The 17,444-nt window shown below is 38.2% G+C and overlaps 1 protein-coding gene across 2 annotated transcripts; it reads left to right on the top strand.

Annotated features, from left to right (window-relative positions):
* Nucleotides 1-1,551: 1,551 nt before the first annotated feature.
* LOC308686501 (uncharacterized protein) lies at nucleotides 1,552-15,124 on the top strand. 2 transcript variants are annotated; one of them, XM_081394927.1, is made up of 10 exons: nucleotides 1,552-1,650; nucleotides 2,352-2,467; nucleotides 3,254-3,319; nucleotides 3,431-3,511; nucleotides 4,791-4,844; nucleotides 5,611-5,676; nucleotides 5,788-5,868; nucleotides 8,136-8,189; nucleotides 9,502-9,600; nucleotides 12,976-15,124. In XM_081394927.1, the coding sequence occupies exons 2-9, from the start codon at nucleotides 2,432-2,434 to the stop codon at nucleotides 9,514-9,516; spliced, it is 453 nt and encodes a 150-aa protein (XP_081251053.1). In that variant the 5' UTR covers nucleotides 1,552-1,650; nucleotides 2,352-2,431; the 3' UTR covers nucleotides 9,517-9,600; nucleotides 12,976-15,124. The 2 variants fall into 2 exon arrangements, with proteins under 2 accessions (XP_081251053.1, XP_081251054.1); XM_081394928.1 differs by lacking the exon at nucleotides 1,552-1,650 and having other exon boundaries at nucleotides 2,294-2,467; nucleotides 12,976-13,604.
* Nucleotides 15,125-17,444: the final 2,320 nt, after the last annotated feature.

The following is a 17,444-nucleotide window of genomic DNA, read 5'->3' as shown; positions in this document are numbered from 1 at the left end:
CCTCCATTGTATAACTTTATGTCTACATATTTAGGAACAGATATTGGGTTCTGCCCAAAGTCAAGCAACATAAAAGTAACGTAATAGTAACGAGTAACGTAAAAAGTTACTTTCCAAATGGGGTAACTAAGTAAAGTAACGGATTACTTTTTTAAAAAGTAACGAGTAACGAGCAAACACTACTTTTTAAAAGTAACTTCCCCAACACTGCTGTGGTCTATAGAGCGTCTTCACTCCTGATTTCCTTTTGTTTCAGTCACTCGTCACTGATGACTGTGGTCTATAGAGCATCTTCACTCTGGTTTTCCTTTTGTTCATCACTGATGGCTGTGGTCTATAGAGCGTCTTCACTCCGGTTTTCCTTGTTCATCACTGATGACTGTGGTCTATAGAGCGTCTTCACTCCGGTTTTCCTTGTTCATCACTGATGACTGTGGTCTATAGAGCGTCTTCACTCTGGTTTTCCTTTTGTTCGTCACTGATGGCTGCAGCCGATAGAGCACCTTTACTCCGGTTTTCCTCTTCATCACATTAGCATTGGAGGAGCCCGGGTTGAATGTGCCGTCGTTTGTGTGAGAGATAACGAAATAGAAGGAAATCCATCTTCTTTTTGGGGTTTTTGTCCTGTGTTCTCCGCAGCAAAGGGAAATCAATCACAGCTAAGTGCTCATGAATCAGGGCTGACGGAGACACACGGTCTGCTTCAGAGTAAATGTGGACGAGGATCTTGACAGGAGTAAACAAGTCAGGCATGGAATAAACAGCCAAGATAAACGATCTAAGCCACGGTATTACAAGCCATTAAACCAGAGCGTACGAACAGTGTGTCTGATGATAATATCAGTAACCTAAAAGTTCAAATATAGCATAGGCCAAATTAACTTCAAAATACACTATCAACCAGTGGTCGATTGATATTGTGTGTGTGTGTGTGTGTGTGTGTGTGTGTGTTTGTTTTTGTGGTTTACGAGGACTTTTGACCTGAATACGCACCAGCACTATGGGGACATTTGGGTTTATGAGGACAGAGGCCATGTCCTCATAAATCCGACAGCGTAGATGTCATTTACTACGTTCCAGACGCTCCCTCTCAAAGTTTGGCGCCATGTCCTTACATACCACAAAACCCTGAAATTTTACCATACACAGTGTATCCCTGATTTCGAGAGTGCGCCCCTGTAGCCAGGTCCTGGTATTACACCCGCGTCATCAAAAATTTGCATCTTTCACACAAGTGTATTATTTGGGGCCTGTGATTGGTCAGATCGATACCGCTAGGCGGGAAATCGCGAAAACAAGATGGCGCCAATGGGCGGAGCTTCAATCAGCTTTAGTGATTGGTCAGATCGGTACCGGTAGGCGGGAGATCGCGAAAACAAGATGGCGCCAGTGGGCGGAGCTTCAATCAGCTTTAAAATGTGTAGCAACTAATGCAAAATACTAATTATTTAAGTATTTTTGCCTGTAATTTATTAATTGTGCATTAAATATATGATAAATAAATAAATAAAATCCCGTTTATATTATGATAAGTACAACGTAATCAGAGGTGTAGTCATTCGTCGTCACGTCATTTCCTGTTTGGACTGGACAAACTCTGCACCTGAGAAGACATCTGTGGACCTGATGAAGGCAACTGTTATCCAAAAGGTAAGTTATAATGTTGTTTAATTGCTTCTCTAATAGCACGTGGGTCCGGTTGGCTTGTTTGTGCATGTTCTGTATGCTCTTCGCTGCTCGTTTTACAGTTAGAAAGCAGCTAGCGCGTGATGCTAACCGTGCTAGCGGACCTATAAGTTAGTGATTCTGTTTACAGACTGACATGAGGGAATCAGCGATGCTTGTCATTTTAAACTCGTTTTCGATTGCACTATATTTGTAACTGCTACCTTTTCTGATCTCATAAAATAGTCTAGCCATCATAATAACGCGTTGGCATGACTAACGTTTCAGTATGTGAAGGGGAGGCTATTTCACCCAGTACAGTATCCTGATATGCTACTGTTAATATTACTACAGTTATGCTTGCTTTAAACACATTAAGACACAAATATGTGCTCTTATTACTCCTGACTATAATAAAATATAGGCTACTCTGAATATTATTAGAACTCTGTTTGATTCAGTCTTATTAATACTGTCACTATTATTGCCTATAATATTAATTGTGAATGAAATCTATGAATGAATAGTTATTATCAATTAACATATTCCTTAAATATCATATAATAAAGTATTAAAATAACTTGAATGCTGTTTACCATAATTGATCAATTTATTTAAAACAAGCTTTTTGAATAATATGTCAAATGAAATGCAATGGTCGTGAGAGTCTTTTTCTATGCGCGCAGACACATGGGATGATGGCTGAAGTGAGTCAGTGAAGGAGAAGATCAAGATCTGGAAGAGGACATGCCGTTTACAGACACAGATGAGCTCCAGGGCAGATTCAGCAATCATTATAAAGGTGAGTTCAGGGTTTCCATGCATAAGCAGTGCCATGCGACCAGTGCTCCTCAGAAACAGATTATTTGCCACAGTTATCAGTCCCTGAATTATGATTGTGTGTGTAAGAAGTGAGTCACGATCACTTACTGTACATCTAGCACAGGCACAATGTCTCGTATCACTCTCATACATACACACACTTGAACTCAGTGCCGTCCAAATGTATCTAGTTACCAGTGTCCCAGTAAATCTAGTGTCCTCATAGACCAGTATTCTGTCAAACTTACACAACACACTCAGTCAAAGTCAAACATCAGGAACATGCTCTTATGATGTCCTCATAAAACTGTGTCCTCATAGACCAGGATTCTGTCAAACTTACACAACACACTGAGATTCTTCTGTCAAGTCAAACATCAGTAACATGCTCTTATGATGTCCTCATAAAAGGGTGTCCTCATAAAACTGGTGTAAAGCTACACACAACCTGACACACTGTAATGAAAACACATGTAATGTGATGCATAAAAGCCGTGAACATTACCTTGTGGTAGCATTTAAATATTGAAATATTGATTTGAAAACTTTAACTTTGTAATCTTGTATATTATCTCAAATCAGTATTTCATGTGCAAATATTTATTGATAGGTAGCTGTGTATCAGGACCCTTATTATCCTGTCAGTTTATTTTGTATTAATTACTGACTGACTGTACATTATCCTTTATATATTCCATTTATAATGCTTTTTTTAAACTCTTAGGTGAAGTGTTTCTGTATGTAACGCTTAATTTCATATTTTCAGATGAGCCATAAGAGCCAGTGGTCATCAGGCAGTGATTGTGCTGCTCTGACTGTGGGTCTAGACAAGGTAAGTGAGAGTTGTGCTGGAAGAGAACGAGCAAACGAAGCAGAGACATCTGTGAGATCTAGTGTTCACACATTTACACCACTGTTTCATGTCTAATGTTATGTTTTGTAGACTCTCAGTGAGGTTGAACCCTCCACTCTCGAAATGAAGAGTCCGTCCCCGTCCCAGTCAGAAGCCAGAGATGTACAGAAGGTATTGTTTTTTTGGAAATTAAATTAGGGATACAGCGATATGAACATTTGGGCCGATAACTGATCATTCTTTATATTCGAAAGCCGATATCTGATATATTAGCCGATGAATCTAAATCCAAAATTTGATATACTTTGAAAGCCTGATTACAAAAACGAAACGCACATCATTTAAAGCCAATGTCCCAAACACTTCAACATAAATCAAACATAATAGTACAGTGGCCTAATGTAAGATTCCTTAACTTTTAAAATGAATTTTACATTCATATTTCCAACTTTCTTTATAAAAAAATGACAACACTTTACAAAAAGGTTTCATCTTGTTAGTATTAGTTAACATGTACTAACAATGAATGAACAATACTTCTACAGGATTTACTTAACGTTTATCTTAACGTTAATCTCAACATTTTCCAAGACATTTTAGGATCCAGTGTTGTATCTGTTAATTTAATGCACTGTGAACGAACATGAACTCACATATTTTATTAACTCACATTAACAAAAGTTTTTCAATATGAAAAGCAATTTCACCAGATGTCTTGAATAGCTCTATTTGGAAATAATTAATCATTCTAGAATGATAGGTGTGATTTTGTAGGGGTTTGCATCTGCATAGAAAATAATAAATTGCAAGCAGAGATAAAAAAAATGAACAAAGATGTGAAATAAACAATGCCTCATATATTCCAGGTAAGTCTAACAGCATTTAGGTACAGAACTTGAGTAATCAACTGTAAAATAACACGGCAGAGTCTTTACATAGCCTGACTTCACAGAGGCCTGTACTGCAATGTCACTACCACAGATGGGTATGAATGATAAAGCAATACATTGTGCAGCCCTACAAGTTAATGTTCATGACTTTAATGCATCACATTACATGCATGTTCATTACAGTGTGTCAAGTGTGTGTGTGTCTTACACCTGTTTTATGAGGACACCGTTTTATGAGGACATCATAAGAGCAATGTTCTGATGTTTGACTTGACTGGAGAATCTCAGTGTGTTGTGTAAGTTTGACAGAATCCTGGTCTATGAGGACACTAGATTTACCGGGACACACATATGGAATATTAGGATCGATACTGATAACCCATAATTCACAGCTCATTGTGGCTAATACCAATAGCGAAAACTATTTGTGCTTGTCAGATTAAATATAATCATTGAAGAAGTTGGTAAAAAATAGCAACCTCTGTTTGGCTTTCAATAAGTGATACTAAAATTATTATTTATTTGTCTTTTTTATATATTTTTACTACTTTTTTTTTCAGATGATAACTCTGAAGAATCAGATGAAACCTGAACAAGATACAGCAACTCTAAAGGTATCCAATAAGTTAATGTAATAACTCTGTTTCCTCAGAAACAGATTATTTGCCACAGTTATCAGTCACTGAATTATGATTGTGTGTGTAAGAAGTGAGTCACGATCACTTACTGTACATCTAGCACAGGCGCAATGTCTCGTATCACTCTCATACATACACACACTTGAACTCAGTGCCGTCCAAATGTATCTAGTTACCAGTGTCCCAGTAAATCTAGTGTCCTCATAGACCAGTATTCTGTCAAACTTACACAACACACTCAGTCAAAGTCAAACATCAGGAACATGCTCTTATGATGTCCTCATAAAACTGTGTCCTCATAGACCAGGATTCTGTCAAACTTACACAACACACTGAGATTCTTCTGTCAAGTCAAACATCAGTAACATGCTCTTATGATGTCCTCATAAAAGGGTGTCCTCATAAAACTGGTGTAAAGCTACACACAACCTGACACACTGTAATGAAAACACATGTAATGTGATGCATAAAAGCCGTGAACATTACCTTGTGGTAGCATTTAAATATTGATTTGAAAACTTTAACTATTTTGTAATCTTGTATATTATCTCAAATCAGTATTTCATGTGCAAATATTTATTGATAGGTAGCTGTGTATCAGGACCCTTATTATCCTGTCAGTTTATTTTGTATTAATTACTGACTGACTGTACATTATCCTTTATATATTCCATTTATAATGCTTTTTTTAAACTCTTAGGTGAAGTGTTTCTGTATGTAACGCTTAATTTCATATTTTCAGATGAGCCATAAGAGCCAGTGGTCATCAGGCAGTGATTGTGCTGCTCTGACTGTGGGTCTAGACAAGGTAAGTGAGAGTTGTGCTGGAAGAGAACGAGCAAACGAAGCAGAGACATCTGTGAGATCTAGTGTTCACACATTTACACCACTGTTTCATGTCTAATGTTATGTTTTGTAGACTCTCAGTGAGGTTGAACCCTCCACTCTCGAAATGAAGAGTCCGTCCCCGTCCCAGTCAGAGGCCAGAGATGTACAGAAGGTATTGTTTTGTTTTTTGTTTTTGGAAATCAAATTAGGGATACAGCGATATGAACATTTGGGCCGATAACTGATCATTCTTTATATTCGAAAGCCGATATCTGATATATTAGCCGATGAATCTAAATCCAAAATTTGATATACTTTGAAAGCCTGATTACAAAAACGAAACGCACATCATTTAAAGTCGGCATGAAATCAAATTTGACAAATCTTCTTTTTATATGTAATATTGTAGTGTTTATTATAAATGATTTATCTGTGCACTTCATTATTTTTTCAAAATTCATGTACCCTTATAATCTTTAATCAAATACATTACCCTTCCCTCCCCCCTTGAAAACGACCTCTCTTCTCTTTTGGTCATGTGCCATGGCGAAAGGGTGCGGCCAGAGCCCATGAGGGTGCGGCTATCGGTGTTTGTCTCGTTTCGCGGGAGGCTCATATAAATATGGTCTGATTCCTGCCTGAAAATTTAGCTGCTTGTCCTTGTTCTCGTCGCTGGGCTCCTCAATAAAAAATCCTTCATGTGAGGGTAACGGTGGGGGAGTCCGGTGGAGAGAAATCCTCCACAACTGAATGTAAACTGGCATTCAAATCTGCCTCCATTTTGTTTGCAACGCCCAACCTCCAACGATCCAATCAATTCCCGAAGGACGAAATCAAGCCCCGCCCTACATTTTTTTCTAATTTCAGAAGCAGTTTCACTCGGATATACATCACAACAAGGAAAAAATGACAATCTCAACTTCCATTTCATGCCGACTTTAAAGCCAATGTCCCAAACACTTCAACATAAATCAAACATATACAGTAGTGGCCTAGTTTGAACCAGTGTAAGGTTTCTTAGCTTCTAAAATAAATTTTACATTCATATTTCCAACTTTCTTTATAAAAAAATGGCAATACTTTATAAAAAGGTTTCATCTTGTTAGTATTAGTTAACATGAACTAACAATGAATGAACAATACTTCTACATGATTTACTTCATGTTTATCTTACTTAACGTTAATCTCAACATTTTCCAAGACATTTTAGGATCCAGTGTTGTATCTGTTAATTTAATGCACTGTGAACTAACATGAACTCACATATTTTATTAACTCACATTAACAAAAGTTTTTCTCTGTTAGTTCATGTTAGTTAATGCAATAACATATGTATTGTGAAGTTTTACCAAAACATCTATTGCCTTAATAATAATAATAATAATAATAAATCAAATGAAATTAAAATGTTATTAGACAACATTAAACTTAAAATGAAATGGCCTAAAGAGCTGAAGGAACACCCCTAAACCTGAGGCTTTGTTAGATGGTTTTAGCTCAACGGAACACAACCTATATATGATAAATTAGATATTTATACAAAATAAACACAATATTACAACTTATACTTGCACAAAATCATGCACAGATTAACTTGAGCTATTATTAATAGTAATCAACTATTACATAGTGAAACTCCTGTTGTGGATGCGCTCCTCCCAGGACAACACGCTGAAACACAGCAACTAAACCCAAAGAATTCACGACGTTTTTAATGCAATAGTTTGCTCATTATAGTGTTATGTATATATGACAGTCCCAATCATAATTAATGTTTTGCTGACCACCGGTGTGGCCTACAGTGAAGTGTTTACTGTAGCACTCATTAACTCAGCCAAATGCATCCTATATGAGATAAATCAGATATATAACAAAAATAAAAAATATTACAACTTACAATTCCACAAGCGAACTCTCCCTGTAACAATGCGCTGATTTCACAGATTTGTGATTCAAACATTTCAAAACCATCACGGTGAACAGCGCACATCTGAAGCTGAAGGAAGAAATCCACTATTTATTAGTGTTAATATAGCGGCCTAATTTTCTTATCGGATTGACAACGATAACATCAATGAGCATTTATTTTCATGCATCCCTGATTGGTTATGACCATATATTTATAGGGTTTTAACTTTATACTTGATTACAACTTATGTCACAGTGTTTTAAATCTTAAGTCACTATTCATCTCATTAATTTGATCAGTATTAATACTGAGTGGTTTGAAATGTCCCATCATACCTGAATTAGTTTGGTGTCATCAGCCTTCTTTTGCTCAAGTATATCATTGATAATGTAATGTTTTAATTTTATGTTTTATGACAGTGATCAGTCAGTGTTAATGGAGTCAAGTATCTGTGCTGCTTCATTTGGAGAATCTCTGAATCCTTTGTCTCTAATAGATGTTTATTTTTTCTTTCTTTGCCTTGCTTTCAGGTGAGCCCTGAGAAGGAACAATCATCATTGGAGGATCAAGACTGTGTTGAGATGGTAATAAAAAGAGCATTGCATCATTTTAGGAAATGCTAGTCTAGTAAGAACTTTTTCACATCATCTTTGGGGCTGTTTTACACCTGGTCATTTCATTGTCAAAACAATTCCATTTACACTTGGCCACATAAATGTGTCTTCACAAAACGGACATAAATCCGATCTTCAATTCCCGCGCTATATCAGATTTAACGGTGTTCACGTCATCGAAAGCTACCGCTATGAGCAGCATTTTTTGTATCATCAGCTAATTTTAAGATCAATAGGAGAGAGAGTAGCATCAGCACTGGTAAAATCATTTATTCTCACTACTTTTAATGAAGATGACTGTGTGTTGAGCATCTGCGACTTACTTTAATTTATTTTTAGTTTGTATTTTGTGCATCAGCATGCTGAAGAGATCCTCAGCTACTCATCTGCAGTGATGCGTGTTGCAGAAGCGCTGTCATATCTCACTATAACGTGTCACATAGCCTAAAATACGCTGTCACCTGTTTATTATTTGGCATTTTTGGGAGGAGTAAAATTCATAGTGTTACCATTAATTACCTTTACTCTAGTGACCGACCACAGTCTAATCTGTCCCTCCACAGTTTGAACCAAAAGAACCGAAAATATTTTTACGCCTCATAATAACATAAATTGTCTTTGTGTTTTGCGCAATTGCTTTGGTAAAGCATCTCTCAAACATACTAAAATCAAAAGCACAATATGGCTCAATGCCCTTATCAAATCGCAAAAGACGATAAGAAAGTAAGTCTGTAGTCTGTTGTGCTGCGTGTTTCAAACTGAAGAGCACACTTTGCTCGCTCGATCAGCTCATGATCTGGCTTTTTCCATGCCTCGTTTCACAGGGAATGAATGCAGTGAACTCCATCTCTGCATGTGCCATAAGTTTAACATGCATTTGGGAACGCAACCAGCACCAGTTACTCTCTATTTTCACATTCGCATTATATCCACATTTTTTGTAGTAATACAATTTTTCAATAAGATGCGTTTATAAACCTGTTTTCACTTAAACTGCAGGTTTCTGCCAGTATAACAGCTTAAGTGAAGAAATTAAGAAAGTATTATAACCTCTTATTGTAAAATAATATACTCATTATAAAATATTAATTTTTCATTGACAGTATTAGTATATCACTGTCTAGGCGATAATTCTAATAATAGTGATCTTAGTGAAGTATTATAGTTGTTATTAATATGATTATTATTATTAAACGGTGCCATTTGTCATGTTTCATAAATGACTTCTCAATACAGGTTAAACTGAAGATGTTCTTGTTTTAAATGTCTCTTTTTCTTTAAGATGAGATCAGTATGACGGACTCTGATGCCAGTGATCCTGATGAAAGCGGTTCTGAAGGTGATGTTCCTGCTGGAGCTGCAGGCGTCTCCAGTAATGTTGGTATGTGTCAACTAATGATGGGTACACACCAAAAGATTTTACATCTTATAAGATTTTCAAAATGTGATGGACCACAAACATGAGGACAAAAAATCCTAGATTTAACCGTTTTGCTCATATAGTGTGTGGTGTGCCATGATGTGAAAAGACCGTTAGGGTTGGGTATCGTTTAAATTTTAACGATTCCGATTCTGCTTATCGAATCCGGTTCTTAACGATTCTTGGTTTCGATTCCAATATTTATTGGAGAGAAAAAAGAGAGCAAATACTTTTTTCTACCTTTTATTCTTGTTACATTTAGGCTATTACCAGTAAAACTGTGACAATGCATCTTAATTTACAATATACTGTACATATATATATATATATATATATATATATATATATATATATAACACTTTAAGGAATTATAGACTCGACTCGTATTAATTGTCTGATGTATTTATTCATGATCTCTATTTTAAACAAAACTGGTTCTCATTTTATCCAGAATTATGCGGCTCTAGTTTGTCTTTCTTGCATGTGATACAATTCGCTGTATTTTCATCTTTTTTTGAAAAGCTTAACCAAACTTTCGAAAGTCTGCTGCGCTCCGCCATCGTAAATATAACGTACAGCGCATGTGCGGCAGGCAGGTCCTGGCAGATCAATACAACTGTAAACAAATGCTCACTGCCATTCACCTCGCGCATGTGAGCATCACCAAAGTAAGGAATCGATAAGCGGAATCGAAGTGTGCGCGACTTATCGAATCCCCGGTTTTTGGCATTTTGGAACCGGTTCTAGATACCCAACCCTAAAGACCATGCAACCAGAGTCTCGACTGTTAACACTCTAGAGACCTCAGAATAAGCATGGCGGACGATATGCAGGAAGCAATTGGGATGATAGTGTTTGGAAATGTTTTACACAACACGTTGTGTAAACATTTGCGCCACAAATCAACAAGCTGATCCTCCATCTCTGCTGTCCACATCAATTTCAGTTTGTGCTGCGCCATGACTGCGTTTCTTATGCTTCCGTCTTCCTTCATCTCGCTTTCTGATTGGATATGGTTTCCTTTCACGTGATAATCTCCAGAGCATGCGCGTGTTTGTCCTCGGGCTTCCCCCCACATTTCAGGATTTCTGATCGTAAATATTCCACATGTTGAATATTTGCGATTCGCGATCAGGTCGGCTCTGACGTTCTTCCGATCAGGTTCGGACACTCTAAACACACCTCACACCAAGGGAAAATCTGATAAGATAATCTATAACCATCAAGATAATCGGGACACAGCTAGGATTTTCAGAAGGGGGAAATCAGCCCAAAATCAGCCTGATTATCTTTTGGTGTGTACCCAGCATAACAAGTTTGTGTTTATGAACATGTTTATTATTATTTTAAACCAATATATATTGTAGTGCAATTTTACGTTAGTATTTTCACCAAAGAAAAATGGTTTTAAGCCAGTTATATTCACTGAACAAAATTATAGATCTAAGTTCTAAGACTTTTTCTATGTACCCAAAAGGCCTGTTTCTCTCAAATATTGTTCACAAATCTGTCTAAATCTGTGTTAGTGAGCACTTCTCCTTTGCCGAGTTAATCCATCCATCTCACAGGTGTGGCATATCAAGATACTGATTAGACAGCATGATTATTGCAAAGGTGTGCCTTAGGCTGTCCACAATAAAAGGCCACTCTAAAATGTGCAGTTTTATCACACAGCACAATGCCACAGATGTTGCAAGTTTTGAGGGAGCGTGCAATTGGCATGCTGACAGCAGGAATGTCCACCTGCTGTTGCCCGTGAATTGAATGTTCATTTCTCTACCATAGCCGTCTCCAAAGGCTTTTCAGAGAATTTGGCAGTACATCCAACCGGCCTCACAACCGCAGACCGTGTGTAACCACACCAGCCCAGGACTTCCATATCCAGCATCTTCACCTCCAACACCGTTGAGGCCAGCCACCCGGACAGCTGCTGCAACAATCGGTTTGCATAACCAAAGAATTTCTGCACAAACTGTCAAAAACCGTCTCAGGGAAGCTCATCTGCATGCTCATCGTCCTCATCGGGGTCTCGACCTGCAGTTGGTCGTTGTAAACGACCTGCGTGGGCAAATGCTCACATTCGATGGCGTCTGGCACTTTGGAGAGGTGTTCTCTTCACGGATGAATACCGGTTTTCACTGTACAGGGCAGATGGTAGACAGCGTGTATGGCGTCATGTGGGTGAGCGGTTTGCTGATGTCAACGTTGGGAATCGAGTGGCCCATGGTGGGGTTATGGTATGTGCAGGCGTATGTTATAGACAACCAACGCAGGTGCATTTTATTGATGGCACTTTGAATGCACAGAGATACCGTGATGAGATCCTAAGGCCCATTGTTGTGCCATTCATCCACAACCATCACCTCATGTTGCAGCATGATAATGCACGGCCCTATTCTGCAAAGATCTGTACACAATTCCTGGAAGCTGAAAACATCCCAGTTCTTGCAGGGCCAGCATACTAACGGACATGTCACCCATTGAGCATGTTTGGGATGCTCTGAATCGGCGTATACGACAGCGTGTTCCAGGTCCTGCCAATATCCAACACAGCCATTGAAGAGGAGTGGACCAACATTCCACAGGCCACAATCAACAACCTGATCAACTCTATGCGAAGGAGATGTGTTGCACTGCGTGAGGCAAATGATGGTCACACCAGATAATGACTTGTTTCCAGACCCCCTGAGACCACACAAAACTGCACATTTTAGAGTGGCCTTTTATTGTGGACAGCCTAAGGCACACCTGTGCAATCATCATGCTGTCTAATCAGTATCTTGATATGCCACACCTGTGAGGTGGATGGATTATCTCGGCAAAGGAGAAGTGCTCACTAACACAGATTTAGACAGATTTGTGAACAATATTTGAGAGAAATAGGCCTTTTGTGTACATAGAAAAAGTCTTAGAACTTTTAGTTCAGCTCATGAAAAATGGGGGCAAAAACAAAAGCGTTTAGAATTGTTCATAGTGTATGTATATATATATCATACTATAGTGTGCCAGTAGATAATATCAAATTACATTTCTAAACATTCCTTTTGCCATTAATTGTAAAAATCAGTTATCAATAATCAGATATTATTATAAATAACAATTTTTCTAGAACAAAATGAATGGAATCAGTACCAAACCAATAAGTTTATCATGTTCATGTTGGTCAAAAACTTTGAAAAGGAGATGTTTAACACAACATTCCATCTCCAGAATAATGTTTTGAATGTCATTTGAAATGTAATTTTTAGAGATCAGATGTATAACCAGTTTTAAGTTCTAGATGCAGGTTTGAGTTACATCTGAGTTTCTGATCTGTCTATAACTGATTTCCTACAGGTGTTCAGAAGATGCCTATCGAGAAACCACTGAAGTTCCTCAAGGTACCTGAGGTTTAAATCTGAATATGACTACCATTGTAAGTACATGAGCTCTCATATAGTTAGAGTTTACTAAAGCATGTATTCTTCTGTACAGAGAATGAACATGAGGCAGGAATTGAAAACCTTGTGGAAAGGACAAAAAGTGTGCTGGTCAAATGCTGAAGTTACAACTGTAATTGAACATTTTAAGGCACATACACTCACCTAAAGGATTATTAGGAACACCATAGTAATACTGTGTTTGACCCCCTTTCGCCTTCAGAACTGCCTTAATTCTACGTGGCATTGATTCAACAAGGTGCTGAAAGCATTCTTTAGAAATGTTGGCCCATATTGATAGGATAGCATTTTGCAGTTGATGGAGATTTGTGGGATGCACATCCAGGGCACGAAGCTCCCGTTCCACCACATCCCAAAGATGCTCTATTGGGTTGAGATCTGGTGACTGTGGGGGCCATTTTAGTACAGTGAACTCATTGTCATGTTCAAGAAACCAATTTAAAATGATTCGAGCTTTGTGACATGGTGCATTATCCTGCTGGAAGTAGCCATCAGAGGATGGGTACATGGTGGTCATAAAGGGATGGACATGGTCAGAAACAATGCTCAGGTAGGCCGTGGCATTTAAACGATGCCCAGTTGGCACTAAGGGGCCTAAAGTGTGCCAAGAAAACACCACCCACACCATTACACCACCACCACCAGCCTGCACAGTGGTAACAAGGCATGATGGATCCATGTTCTCATTCTGTTTACGCCAAATTCTGACTCTACCATCTGAATGTCTGAACAGAAATCGAGACTCATCAGACCAGGCAACATTTTTCCAGTCTTCAACTGTCCAATTTTGGTGAGCTCGTGCAAATTGTAGCCTCTTTTTCCTATTTGTAGTGGAGATGAGTGGTACCCGGTGGGGTCTTCTGCTGTTGTAGCCCATCCGCCTCAAGGTTGTGCGTGTTCTGGCTTCACAAATGCTTTGCTGCATACTTCGGTTGTAACGAGTGGTTATTTCAGTCAAAGTTGCTCTTCTATCAGCTTGAATCAGTCGGCCCATTCTCCTCTGACCTCTAGCATCAACAAGGCATTTTCGCCCACGGGACTGCCGCATACTGGATGCTTTTCCCTTTTCACACCATTCTTTGTAAACCCTAGAAATGGTTGTGCGTGAAAATCCCAGTAACTGAGCAGATTGTGAAATACTCAGACCGGCCCGTCTAGCACCAACAACCATGCCACGCTCAAAATTGCTTAAATCACCTTTCTTTCCCATTCTGACATTCAGTTTGGAGTTCAGGAGATTGTCTTGACCAGGACCACACCCCTAAATGCATTGAAGCAGCTGCCATGTGATTGGTTGATTAGATAATTGCATTAATGAGAAATTGAACAGGTGTTCCTAATAATCCTTTAGGTGAGTGTATAACCAAAGGAAAACTGGCCACACTGACTGAATGCCAGCAGTGTAAGACCGCTGAGGATCCTTTCCGTGGGTTTTCAATTTCTGCCTCACTCTCATTCTCTGTACAGAATAATACATGCTTTAGTAATCTCTAAACACATGAGAGCTTTTGTACTTACAATGATAGTTGTATTCTAATGACACTATACTCTTCTAGAGCTGATGTACAGCCCAAACTAACTTTGTTGAATACTTTTCCTGTTATCTCTGTAATTCTGCTTTGAAACTTGACAATTCTGTTTACATTTTCTGGAAATAACAGAATTGTCTTTAGGTAAACCGTCCCTTGTAAGTCGGTTTCTCTACATGTTGCAGCATTTATTGCATGTTGAGTGAGTTCATTTTATACATTTCAAAGCCTGTTTAATGACGTCTTTAAATTGTGCCTGTTTCCGAGGGCTGTTTTGTCAATCTTTTCGAAGTTTTGAATGGTTCATCTGCTTGTCATTTTAATATGTCAAAACAGTAATGATACTGTATGCTTTCTGAAAGATCACACAGTTGTGCAAGTTTTATTGACCATGTTTTTAAGTTTGTGGATGTCACTTTCCCCTTAAAATGGTATGTGATGATTGTATTACATGGTAAAACTGAAAAAACTCAATGTTTATGATGATATTATTGAAGTCATAATTAAAGCACTTCTAAAACACCTCTGTCCCTGTAATGTTGCAAGTTGTTTTGTGTATTGTATTTGAGATCCGGTACTCTTAAATCACCTTAGTCTTGGTAATACACCGTGTTGTCAGGTTTGTGTTTGTGTGTGGGCATGTACCATTAAACACACTCGTCCTTATAATGTTGGATTATGCAGTTGTGTATTGTGTTTAAGATCCAGTCCTCTTAAATCACCTTAGTCTTGGTAATACACTGTGTTGTCAGGTTTGTGTGTGTGTGTGGTCATGTACCAGTAAAACACATTGGTCCCTGTAATCCACTGAAATGACATATTTAGTGTATTGTAAAAAGAGTGTCCTCATAATCAAGTCGGGCCCCAAAAATCACAATTATGTCATAGGCGGGAACATTTTAGGATGGGCGGGAATGTCCTTGTGTACCACCAAAATATCATATGGTAATATTTTCTGTTCTGTTGTGTGTATAGAACATTTGAAGTCAGATTTGTGATCTGCAGATTAAAACAAAATTTTTGATATTTGTATCATCACTGTAGGGCATTGGGAAAGGGGTGTCCCCATATACCACCACCAAACTTGTTTGGGCATCAGTGTCCTTCTATACCACAAAAACAAGTATGTGTGTGTGTGTGTGTGTGTGTGTGTGTGTGTGTGATTTTCTGAAAAAGATTTTCTGATTTCTGATTAAATGAAAAATTGTGCCGTTTAAAAGGCTACTGATGTAGCCGAAAACACTTGAGTTAACATCAAAATTTTGTCTTCTCATATTATGACTTTTACAAAACAGAGAAATATCTGACACTGAGCAGAAATATTTAACACACACAGTATAGCCTCATATAAATATACTTGATATTGATATACTTCATACTTGATATGCAAGATTTGCAGTTGGCATTAAAATATTAGACTTATCCGAAGAGGAACACTGGCAGCTGAACTTGAACTTTAGTCAGGCGACGATTTTACGATTATGCTCATCAGTGGTTGTATATCAAGCAGGGACACTTTGTGTCCATTATATTTTGTGATTTCACCAGAATGAATAGATAGGCGTCGTCTAGGGCTTAAAGGGATACTCCACTTTAAAATGAAAATTCTGTCATCATATTTGAATTTGAATTTATTGAAGGATAGCCTCTTGAGATGCAACATCTCATTTTCAAGAGGGTCCTATAAACACAAATACAGAATACAAAACAAACCATAAACAAAAAATAATAATAAATAACAACATTACAAAAACACATAAATTCATTCAGACACAACACATTCATACACAGATTCTCTCCCTAACATACACCTACATCCACCTACCTATCCCACTCACCAATATATATATATACTCACCCTCATGTTGTTTCAAACCTGTATGAATTTCTTTCTTCTGCTGAACAGGAAGGAAGATATTTAGAATAATATCAGTAACCAGACAGTTTCTGGTCTCATTGACTTCCATAGGCTAGTAGGAAAAAAAATACTATGGAAGTAAATGAGAAAAGAAACTGTCTGGTTACTGATATTATTCTAAATATCTTCCTTTCTGTTCAGCAGAAGAAAGAAATTCATAAAGAATTGAAACAACATGAGGGTGAGTATATGATGACATAATTTTCATTTTAAAGTGGAGTATCCCTTTAAATCAAACTTCATTCACGCACATATGAAACCCTTGCATACACATAAGCCTACTAAGTAGTCATACATGTATACTGCTGAATGCTCAAACTAATATGAAATGCTCAACATCACATCTAAAGTCGCTCACGCACAAACACGCAAACTCTACACACACGAGACGCGCGGAACTCTCCGCGCATACTCATCTGAGACGCGAGCACACACACACACACACACACACACACACAAACTCTCCGCGCACATAATCATATAGACGGCGCCTCATAAATAGATCGATCTCCGCAACGAAGCGCGCGTCCGAGTGACAGTGCGGTGTCCCACAAGAGAAAACACTGTATCCGCGCCACTGATCGCAGCGGCAACGAGCACTTTGATCACTTGATTTAAAAAACGCATTTCAGCGCTAGATCGCCTCTTATTTAACAAACGAACTAAATTAATGCTCGCTCTGCTGGTTTACTGGAGATGTTTTATTATTGGATCATTCGTGCCGCGAGATGTTTTATAGGGGGCGGTAAAAAACGTCAGGCACCGAAATCAGGCACCGAAAGTTTCGTTCTTATTCGGTCTGGTTACTACCGTTTACGTCGGAACCGGTTCCCTATTGGAACCGGGTCTCGGTACCCAACCCTACTCATGAGAAACTTTTTTTTGTGTGTGTGTGTTAAATAACAAGACCTCAGTGAA

The sequence above is a fragment of the Scardinius erythrophthalmus genome, assembly GCF_964197995.2.
Source record: "Scardinius erythrophthalmus genome assembly, contig: HAP1_SCAFFOLD_339, whole genome shotgun sequence".
Lineage (NCBI taxonomy): Eukaryota > Metazoa > Chordata > Actinopteri > Cypriniformes > Leuciscidae > Scardinius > Scardinius erythrophthalmus.
This window is presented reverse-complemented; position numbering and strand designations above follow the sequence as displayed.

Bases quoted from the DNA above. Each gene is read 5' to 3' on its own strand.
- LOC308686501 (XM_081394927.1), top strand. From the start codon at position 2,432: ATGAGCTCCAGGGCAGATTCAGCAATCATTATAAAG. The intron at 3,320-3,430 runs GTAAGTGAGAGT...TATGTTTTGTAG, and splicing joins TGACTGTGGGTCTAGACAAG to ACTCTCAGTGAGGTTGAACC. The intron at 5,677-5,787 runs GTAAGTGAGAGT...TATGTTTTGTAG, and splicing joins TGACTGTGGGTCTAGACAAG to ACTCTCAGTGAGGTTGAACC.